The sequence below is a fragment of the Sinocyclocheilus grahami genome, unplaced genomic scaffold (genome assembly GCF_001515645.1).
Source record: "Sinocyclocheilus grahami isolate Dianchi unplaced genomic scaffold, SAMN03320097.WGS_v1.1 scaffold100.1, whole genome shotgun sequence".
Classification (NCBI taxonomy): Eukaryota; Metazoa; Chordata; class Actinopteri; order Cypriniformes; family Cyprinidae; genus Sinocyclocheilus; species Sinocyclocheilus grahami.
This window is the reverse complement of record NW_015505279.1, coordinates 471,609-482,443: the sequence shown is the minus strand read 5'-3', so window position 1 is coordinate 482,443 and position 10,835 is coordinate 471,609. Positions and strand designations below refer to the sequence as shown.

The window sequence follows — 10,835 nt, the reverse complement described above, 5'->3', positions numbered from 1 at the left end:
GAGGAACAACATGTGAATAAATTCTGCAAGAAGCTTCATTTGAATCATTCCTTTAATCTGAGAGAAGTCAGTGAAGTAATGATGGTGTCCACTTTCAGCTATTTCCCTCTACTGGGTTCATCTCTATCAGAGTTTCTTACTCTTTCCCGACTTCTGCTTCTCTCTCTTGCCCTTGTCTCGTTCTTTGCTCCAGTCTCCTGCTCCGTTCTCTCCTCCTCTCCCTACTCCTACTCCTGTATCTCTCCGTCACCGAGGGCTCCTGCTCCGTTCTCTCCTCCTCTCCCTACTCCTACTCCTGTATCTCTCCGTCACCGAGGGCTCCTGCTCCGTTCTCTCCTCCTCTCCCTACTCCTACTCCTGTATCTCTCCGTCACCGAGGGCTCCTGCTCCGTTCTCTCCTCCTCTCCCTACTCCTACTCCTGTATCTCTCCGTCACCGAGGGCTCCTGCTCCGTTCTCTCCTCCTCTCCCTACTCCTACTCCTGTATCTCTCCGTCACCGAGGGCTCCTGCTCCGTTCTCTCCTCCTCTCCCTACTCCTACTCCTGTATCTCTCCTTACCTCTCTTTCTCATCTCTCTGTCACCGAGGGCTCCTGCTCCGTTCTCTCCTCCTCTCCCTACTCCTGCATCTCTCCTTACCTCTCTCTTTCTCATCTCTCTGTCACCGAGGGCTCCTGCTCCGTTCTCTCCTCCTCTCCCTACTCCTGCATCTCTCCTTACCTCTCTCTTTCTCATCTCTCTGTCACCGAGGGCTCCTGCTCCGTTCTCTCCTCCTCTCCCTACTCCTGCTCCTGTATCTCTTCTTACCTCTCTCTCTCTCATCTCTGTCACCGAGGGCTCCTGCTCCGTTCTCTCCACCTCTCCCTACTCCTGCTCCTGTATCTCTTCTTACCTCTCTCTCTCTCATCTCTGTCACCGAGGGCTCCTGCTCCGTTCTCTCCTCCTCTCCCTACTCCTACTCCTGTATCTCTCTCTTTCTCATCTCTCTGTCACCGAGGGCTCCTGCTCCGTTCTCTCCTCCTCTCCCTACTCCTACTCCTGTATCTCTCCTTACCTCTCTTTCTCATCTCTCTGTCACCGAGGGCTCCTGCTCCGTTCTCTCCTCCTCTCCCTACTCCTACTCCTGTATCTCTCCTTACCTCTCTTTCTCATCTCTCTGTCACCGAGGGCTCCTGCTCCGTTCTCTCCTCCTCTCCCTACTCCTACTCCTGTTCCTGTGTCTCTCCTTACCTCTCTCTTTCTCATCTCTCTGTCACCGAGGGCTCCTGCTCCTGTGTCTATCTCTACCTCCCTCTTTGTCGTCTCTCCATCTCTCTCTGCTGTGCTTGTCTGGTGACCTCTGAACTCTGTGCTCATTGTGTTTTGAATGTGCGTGTTTGGAGCCTTTCTCGCGCTCTCTCTCAGAGCTGCTGTCACTGGACGGGTCTCTCCTTCTCTTGCTCTTCTTCTTGGCTTTCTTTCAGCCGCCGCTGCTGTCTGATGAGCTGCTGGATGAACTCGTACTCTTAACTGGTTTCTTTTTCTGCTTCTTTTTGGTCTTCTTTTTCTTTTCAAGACGGTCAAGTTTTCTAAAAAAAGAAGGGGATGACAGTTATCAGACAGCAGATTAATTGGTCATCGTTACAGTATATTGTGGACATTTTCCATTTGGTTTTGTGTGCATTTTATATTTATATGGTGTGTTTATATACACTGGTGTTTAAACGTTCTACTCTATATAATTGCTGTTCTTATGAACTTTCCATTCATCAAAGAACCCTGAAATAAATGCATCATGGTTCCCACAAAAATATTAAGCTGCACAACTGTTTTCAACATTAATAATAATAAGATTAAATGTTTCTTGAGCAGCATATTATTGTGATTTCTGAAGGACCATGTGACACTGAAGACTGGAGTAATGATGCTGAAAATTCAGCTTTGATCACAAGAAGAAATTACATTTTAAAATATATTACAATAGAAAACAGTTATTTCAAATTAAAAAATAAAAGTAATACAATTTCATAATATTGCTGTATTTACGATCTTTTTGACCAAATAAATACAGCCTTGGTGAGCATAAGAGACTTCTTTCTAAAACATTTTTAAAAATCTTTCCAACCCCAATCATTTAAACAGTAGTATATAGTGTGTATATTATATAACCAATGTACATTTGGTTGTATTTGTGGTTAATAAATTATTGCAACACAAATGGAAGGCTAATGCCACTATTTATGCTAAACAGCTACTTGCTTGAACTAAAACTACTTTATAAAGACTTTAAAAATGACAGATATTCTATTTTTCAATCTCAAAAAAAGAAAATAAATTAAAATAGTTAGGTGACACTAATAATATTACTTTTTTTTCTTTTCATTTCATTTAATTGGTAACACTGCATTTTGAGGTCCAATACTCACTATTAACTAGTTGCTTATTAGCATGCCTCTTATGAGCATATTGGCTATTTATTAGTACATATTAATGCCTTATTTTAGATTCCTTAATCCTACCCCACACCTAAACTTAAAAACTACCTTACCAACTATTAATAAGCAGCAAATTAGGCGTTTATTGAGGCAAAATAATAGTTAATAATGAAATTAAAGTGTGACCATTTTATTTATACCACTTTATATTAATAGTAATTAGACATCAATGTGATTATTATAAAGACCGCTGGTTGTGTATGTGTAATAAATAATCACACCCAAGCGGTTTCTGCTTTTTTTCGGTGGTCAGAGACTTCAGGAACTCCACCTCAGGGTCGTCTTCCTCACTGGCCACAAGCTCCTGAAGCACAAACACACACATTAACACGGTTGTGTAGAAGCACAGTGTGAAATCCAGCATGTCTCTGCTCTTTTGCAATTGTAGTTGTTGGTCTAATCAGTTCTAGTTTCTAGGGAATCGCTCGTCAGCCGTCGGTTCAATAACTGGATGTTTTTCTGCAATCCCACGCTGAGCTCCAGCCATGGATATCATGGGTCATATTTGGGCAGGGGCCAGGAGATTACCTGTGCTGGATCACTCATGGTGCTGTCCCTCCCAAGGACACATTTCTTCAGCGCAAACCCACTGTTTCGCATCTCTGCCATTAACTCGGAGGGGTGCATTGACGGACCTGTTAGGACAAATCACTCTTTCAGAACAAATAATGTGTGATCATGCCAGAGAGACGTACACTAGCGGCTTTGTTAACACAAACACACACCAAATCAACTCCCTTGCCTTCCAGCTGGGTCAGGCGTACAGTATTATTCTGCTGAAGCACAGGTTTCAAGCAATCAAAACACTAAATAATAACATTTCCCCACCAACACAAGAGTAGTATCCATCTGCACTCTGCTACAACTAGGGATGCACGATATATCGGCCACCATATCGGTATCGGCCGATAAATGCTAATTTTTTCTGTTATTGGTATCGGCCCGATAAGAAAATTTTGCCGATATCTTAAAGCCGATAAATAATGCATTATTTCCTTCAGATGCGCGCTGTTCGTTTGCAGCCTTTTGTGCAATTGTACGTTGTAATATCGTGTTTATCTGATGTATATCTGATTTATCTCGTATAGAATGCGTTTGGTTAAGTTAAAAGAGCGCTTCAGTTTACCGGTGATCGTCTTTAGCTCAGCGCACGCAGCTAAAACAGCAGTGCACAACATTAATAACTATGATTGGGAATGTCGTGTATATAACATTCTAATGAGAACATTATTATAATAAAACGTTGTGAATTCTTTGGGTTTAGTTGCTGTGTTTCAGCGCGTTGATATGGGAAGAGCGCATCCACAACAGGATCACACATTCTGACTATAGCACGCAATAACTGCATCATTTTGTACATATATAAGTTGTAATATTATGTTTGTGTTGTATTAATATTAATCTCAGGATGCATTTCCTTGAGTTAAATAAGCTGCCAGCAGGCTGCTATTTAAAACAGTGGCATTAATTTGTTACTTTTTCACAATCATTGATATATTATTAATAACAACAACCACTTGTATTTTTCTCTTATTATTTTCATCAACAATATGGTTTAGTAATTAAAATCATTTAATTATTGTCCGTGCAGAGGCTATTCCGTTTTATTGATCTATGGCGCATTCATTTTGATTCTTTACACGTGTAATGATGTCCAGTGACTTGTTTGCATTATTTATGCAGTATTTTTATTTATTTGTAAGACTTTGACTAAATTTGGTAATGGGAAAGTAAAATAATTTTTTTAAACGTACACCGATCAAACTAGGCTGCTTATGTTGAAGTGTTTGGCATGTGGCTTTTAATGATGAGACCTTTTTTTTTTAAATCAGGCTCTCAAAAAGTATATAAAAATTTGGATATAGATTTATCGGCCAACATATCGGTTATCGGCTTTCAAAAATAAAGAATTATCGGTCAATTTTCATATCGGTACATCCCTAGCTACAACATACACACACTGTGAGCAGCTCTCAGGAGACACTGCCGCCACATTGATTCATTTGAATAATAGAAACACAACCACACAAACGGAGAGAAAAGTATCAAAGTACACCACACTACCTCTACGTCTTTTAATTTGAAGATAAAGTGACACTCCATCCAAAAATTTAAATTATGTGGTTATTTTCCCACCTTCATGTTGTTCCAAAACTATTTTGAAAAATATCAGTGATTTGTCAAATTCTGTCCAAGTCGGTGTTGTTCGGTTCCCCAAGTTCTTCAAAAAATATGATTTTTATTTCTTTTTAAATTTTGAGTGGAGTATCAATACAATTTTGATTTTATTCTGGAAACAGTGTTATTTTAGTATCACTGACATACTATTATAGTTCTTGTTATTATTTTGAATTATTTTTCACTTTAATTAAAGTTTTAATTTTGTAGCATGTTTTTGTCATGTTTATTAGTTGTTGTTTTATTAAATAGTCGGTCATTTTTATTTTATTAATAGTTATTTGTTTGTCTTAGTTTATTTAGTTCTAGTTATTTTAGTACTTCAAGGTAAACTAAATGAAAATTAGAAATGTTGCCTTGGAAACTAGCTGAAATAAAAGTTCATACATACATACATACATACCATGCATACCATACATGGGATCAGTAAGACTTGTAATATTTTTTAAAGAAGTCTCTTATGCTCATCAAGGCTGCATTTATTTGATCAAAAATACAGAAAAAAAAAAGTAATCTTGCAAAATGTTATTACAATATAAAATAATGGTTTCTATTTTAACATCCTTCCATCAGCCATTACTCCAGTATAAAGTGTCACATGATCCTTCAGAAATCATTCTAATATGCTGATTTATTATTAGAATTATCAATGTTGCCAAATATTTTTTGGAAACCGATACTTTTTTCAGGATTCTTTGATGAATAAAAGGTTAAAAAGAACAGCATTTATTCAAAATATAAATCTTTTCTAACAATATAAATCTTTGCTATCACTTATCAATTTAACACATCCTTGCTGAATAAAAGTTTTAATTTCTTTCAAAAAAAAAAGAATGAATAATGTACTGCAGTTCATCAACAAAATCATCAGTCAATCAGATTTATATTCAATTAGATTTGGGATTTTACCTTAAAACTAGAATAGAGTCTTACAATCTTTATTAGATATTAGAAATGAAAGACTGGGAAATTCATTACAAGGGAATTTTTCTGAGCATTTCGGTCTCTTTCAGTGTACCGACCCCAAACTTTTGAACTGTAGAGTATATTGTTAAAAAAACACTTCTATTTTAAATAAATGCTCTTCTTTTCAACTTTTAATTAATCAAAAAATCCTGAAAAAAGTGTCACAGGTTCCCAAAAAATATTAAGCAGCACAACAGTTTCCAGCACTGATAATAAATCAGCATATTATTGATTTCTGAAGATCATGTGACACTGAAGACTGGAGTAATGGCTGAAGGAAATTCAGCTTTGATCACAGAAATAAATTATATTTTAAAGGATATAAAAAATAAAAAAAAAACATTTTATATTGTAATAACATTTTGCAAGATTAATTTTTTTCTGTATTTATCATCAAATAAATGCAGCCTTGAGCATAAAAGACTTCTTTAAAAAGCATTACAAGTCTTACTGATCGCAAACTTTTGAGCGGTAGTGTATATATATATATATATATATTTTTTTTTTTAGTAAACTATAATAACCATGTCTATAACCAGTCTATATTTGAGTTGACATGTCTGGATAATAATACTGTAGTAGTTTGTGTATGAAATATTCCATCATATTTTTTATTCTTCAAAATAAATGAATTTGCTATCACTAAATTTATGCCATCACTACTTCACCAGCATCATATAAATCACAAATAATTTATTAGATTATAGTAGATCATCTAAAACCTTAAAACCATGAAATGCACATAAACGTTTGCCTAACTGCTTCAGCTCAGGATAGTTACTCCTTTTTCTAGTCGTGTCCATTTTTGGAAGACCAAACAAAGTAGTTTCACTTTCATAACGAAACACAGTGCCTTCACGACATGGCGGCGGCAGTAACAAAACTACAGCGAGAATAAAAGTTACGCCTTCTTTCTTTGCGTGAACATTTGGGCGGCGTTATGCAAATCTTCCCACATAGTGATGTAGACATGTGGGGGCGTGTTCGAACGAGCTGTTTTAGGTAGGCGTGGCTGACTCTTAACTTATATAAAGAATATCTCTTTGGATCTGAGACTTTAGTCTTTGCAACTTTACAGATCTTCTTTATGCAGCAAGAGCTTGTAACACTCCAAAGAGAAAGAAAAACTTGAAATCGCATCATATGACCCCTTTAATTGTGATGTTCAAAGCTCTGTAGTATCAAAACATAAAATGCAATGCAATACAATTGTGATTGAGAGATGAACAAATAAATGTTCCTCAAAAGCCTGATGACCATATTTGATAAACACATTTTAACATTATTTTTCAAAAAAAATAAATAAAAAAATAAAAATGGATAATCAAATAAACCCAAGTTGCTTCAGTCCCGGAAATGTTCATCCTGAAATACTGTTAACAATTTAAAATGTATTCTTAAGTTTACAGTAAAGATTTCACAGCAAAACAACACGCGTATGACGACGTGAAGGGGATGTTATTTCTTGATAAAACAATGATAAACTATTAATCAGACAACAGAAGGCATGTATAATTTTGTGCTTTTGAGGAAATCTGATCATGGTGATGATTTACATGCCTTAAAAATGTGTCTATTAAATATAATACAGTAGGCCTTATGGGGTTAAACACACTTGACGAGTTTAATATTCAGATTTAAAAGTGTGACAGAGCACGATCACTAATAATCAACAACAAACTCTAACATAATGTAACTGAACATGACCTCTTTAGTCTCCTCTGGAGGACGTTGGTGATGATATAAAGAAGAATAAAAAAAAAAACAGGTGAATATATACGCAAAAATATTTATGTATTCGTGTTTAGTCGTGATCAGTGTTGGGGAAAGTTACTTTTAAAAGTAATGCGTTACAATATTGCGTTACTCCATAAAAAAAAAAAGAGTAACTAATTATGGTACTTAGTTACTTTTTATGGAAAGTAATGCGTTATGTGACTTTTTAAATCTGGACAGGGCTTGCTTGTTTGTTTTTAAAATAAAAAAAAAAGTTATATTTTTGGCAAATATAACAGCCTTTTCACACCAAAAGTGAAATGAATAAGCCTCAGGCTGAAGGGAAAGTACAGTAGAACGCAGAAGACAACATTTCAACACTTCAGCAATAAACAAAGACACACGAATGTTTGTCTAGAGTAATTTGTGCTCATTAGTACGGTTGAACTGGATCATCGAAGCTCAGAAGCAAAGACATTGGTTAATAGAATGGGATTAAATACATAAAGCATATTTGTGTTGCTTAACATTTAATTATTGCAGGTTTGCGTCATATTCTGAGTTGCATTATTTTTATTCATTTTGAGGAATACTGAATCTGTGTGTTTTGTGAGTGAGATGAATTAATGCATATTCATATTTATTCTAGAACTACAGTAACATCATCTGATTTCTCTCAGCATGGGGACAGGAGAGCTGACGATCAATAAATTGAAAAAAAAGTAACTTGCGTTACTTATTTGGAAAAGTAACTCAGATATTCTCTTGTAAATTAAAAAGTAATGCGTTACTTTACTAGTTACTTGAAAAAGTAATCTGATTACGTAACTCGCGTTACTTGTAATGAGTTACCCGCAACACTGCTCGTGATTAGGAAGAAAAAGATAAGTTAGCATCACTTACATGAATGACTTTATCGCAAGTTTATCACCTTTAGACGCTCCTGGAGGTGCTTCATACACGAAGTCAAGGCCTTTCTTCACACGATCGTCTCCCATCAGGAATATAATACATGCAACAGGTAACTGCCTGGATATTATTCCCTGGTTTATGAAGCAAAATACCAAGACAAGGTCAAACGGGTTTCAAAAGCACATTTAATGAACTGAAGTCTTGCCAGCAGCACATGTGAGTGCTGTGTGCAGCTCCTCTAACCTGCAGAAAAACAGGTATCCAATTAGAAACATACTGAAAGATCTGCGCTAACGTTGACAGCAGACCGACAGTCGCTTGCTAGCTAAAACCTCCCGCTTACCGTCTTTATGTCGGAGTTTGAAGCAGGATGGAAATGTTTTTTGCGGATGAAATTAGCAAAAGGCTTCCCCGTGTTTGCCCACCAGCGTAACGATCAACACCTCAAAACAAAACAGCAGCAGCGGCGCCTCTTGATGACGCAACGCCGGCGAGCACATCCGGGGTTTTCCACATTACTAGAACAACCATTTCTGCGAGGCACATGTATTATTCATAAATATACATTTGGGAGAAATAAGCCGTCAAGTTCAACAATACCTAAAGCATTATTAAGTTAAAAAAAGCTGTAAAATGAGATAATATTTGTAAACATTTGAATGTTTGACTTTTATTGTTTAATTTATTTATTGATGCATTCATTCATTCATCCTAGCTGGCTGTATTTGTAAGAATAAAGAAAGAAAGAAAGAAATCGGGTTTTTCCAAATGTTTTTATTTTAATTTCAAAACATGTACAGCGCATGTAGTGATACATCATAATAAAGGATGTCAAATCAACATTATTATACAAGTGTTTCATTTTCATTTGGCCGATTTTCATTATTTTCTATAATTATATTTGCACTCCTGTAAGGTTTGCTATTTATATTATACTTTATTTGCATTATGTTGATATATTATTTGATCGTGCTTTAATAATGCAGTGTTTGCGACAGCGGAATCAAACAGCCAATCACAGAAGCGTCTGCGCCACCACGTGACTGCTGCGCCGTGGCCCCGCCCACTTGACCCGCTGATTGAACACGCACGTGGATCGACTGAGACTCGCGTGAGAGCGCTTGCGCGGGGGTTTGCGTGCTGTTGAGTCGGGTCGCCGAGCATCCGGGTCTGTGTCAGTCTGCGGGCGCGTCTGTTTACGGAGAAAGGAAAAGGAAAGTAAACAGATGCTTGATCTCATCGAACAGAGCACTGATTCTCTTCGTACCTGGTATCTGTATATACGCTGAGTTGGACAAGGTAAATCATTATGTAAGGCATATTGTAAAAATGATTGCTGTAATATTTGAATCAGCGTTATGCATCTTAAAAGCTACCATACTAGTGGTAAAAAATGCTTCATGCAAAGACCTGTATGCTACTAAGTGTTCATTCATGCTGTTGGTGTGGTATATTTTAATTCCCTGGTACTTCAAGGTCAGTGTTTCTTTTAATTTTTTTAATTTTTATGAATCAATGGTTGCCATGTCGTCCATGCATGAACAGAGATGTTGGCATCATATCTCCTAAAGTAGTTTTTCAGCACATGAACACTGTATGTTATTGGGTAAAAGCACTGAAATAATCTCCACTGAATGCACTTTTTATTTCAGGATGTACCCAACCTCCTGCGACACTTTTGTAGCCTTGCCTCCATCTACAGAGGGTCAGCGGATAGTCTTCGGGAAGAACTCGGACAGACCCTGCGATGAAGTTCAAGAGGTGGTCTACTTCCCTGCTAAGAGCCATGACCCAGAAGAAAAAGTTGAGGTATCTCGAGAAGATCTGATACAGCTGTATTTTCTTCCACAGGCTTCAAATGAGTTGTGTACACTTGATTATTGTTCAAAATCTGATTATCAAACATAAAAGAATCCTTTTGTTAAAGGGGTCATATGATGCGATTTCAAGTTTTGCTTTCTCTTTGGAGTGTTACAAGCTGATTGTGCATAGATAAGATCCCTGAAAATGTGTTTTTTGAACATTAAAGCATGTCAACATATTCTGTTACACCAAATACACAAAATAATGATCTTTAAAAAAAGCATCATATGACCCCTTTAAATGATTCTGTTTGTCATGTGATCAGTGTACATATATAGAGATAGAGCAGGTGGCTCAGACGTATGCAGTGGTCCTGAGTCGTCCCGCCTGGCTGTGGGGGGCAGAGATGGGGGCAAACGAGCATCAGGTGTGCATCGGGAACGAGGCGGTTTGGGGGAAAGAGAGTGCGGATGGTGAAGAGGCTCTCCTTGGCATGGATCTCGTCAGGTAATCCAACAAACAGTTTTTCAATTCAACATTTCATATTCAGCATTGACTAATCTAAATACTATAATTCAGAATATGTTGCAGGTTCATAAAAAAAAAATCTATTTCACGTGGCAATGTGTGCGTTTATATGGGACAGAGGTTTTTTTGCATGTCTTTATGAAGTCTTACATTAAGTTTGATCAAATTTAAAGGGATAGTTCACCCATAGTTTAGGGATAGTTAGGGATAGTTTATCTGCTTACCCCCAGGGCATCCAAGATGTAGGTGACTTTGTTTC

General features: G+C 37.1%; 3 protein-coding genes across 3 annotated transcripts in view; 2 read left to right on the top strand and 1 right to left on the bottom strand.

Annotated features, from left to right (window-relative positions):
- Positions 1–81: 81 nt before the first annotated feature.
- On the top strand, positions 82–1,353 carry LOC107588246 (BCL-6 corepressor-like protein 1). Its single transcript, XM_016276277.1, has 2 exons — positions 82–717; positions 817–1,353. The coding sequence occupies exons 1-2, from the start codon at positions 82–84 to the stop codon at positions 1,333–1,335; spliced, it is 1,155 nt and encodes a 384-aa protein (XP_016131763.1). The 3' UTR covers positions 1,336–1,353.
- Positions 486–3,158, bottom strand: LOC107588266 (corepressor interacting with RBPJ 1-like). Its single transcript, XM_016276298.1, has 4 exons — positions 3,002–3,158; positions 2,695–2,777; positions 858–1,567; positions 486–764 (listed from the first exon to the last, which is right to left on the bottom strand). The coding sequence occupies exons 1-3, from the start codon at positions 3,098–3,100 to the stop codon at positions 1,459–1,461; spliced, it is 291 nt and encodes a 96-aa protein (XP_016131784.1). The 5' UTR covers positions 3,101–3,158; the 3' UTR covers positions 486–764; positions 858–1,458.
- Positions 3,159–9,374: 6,216 nt separating this feature from the next.
- The window catches only part of LOC107588231 (secernin-3), an 8,316-nt gene continuing 6,855 nt past the window's right edge, over positions 9,375–10,835 (top strand). The window contains exons 1-3 of the mRNA XM_016276261.1: positions 9,375–9,544; positions 9,898–10,054; positions 10,374–10,555. Coding sequence (XP_016131747.1) covers positions 9,899–10,054; positions 10,374–10,555 — 338 coding nt within the window. The 5' untranslated portion in view covers positions 9,375–9,544; position 9,898. The remainder of the gene's footprint in view (positions 9,545–9,897; positions 10,055–10,373; positions 10,556–10,835) is intronic.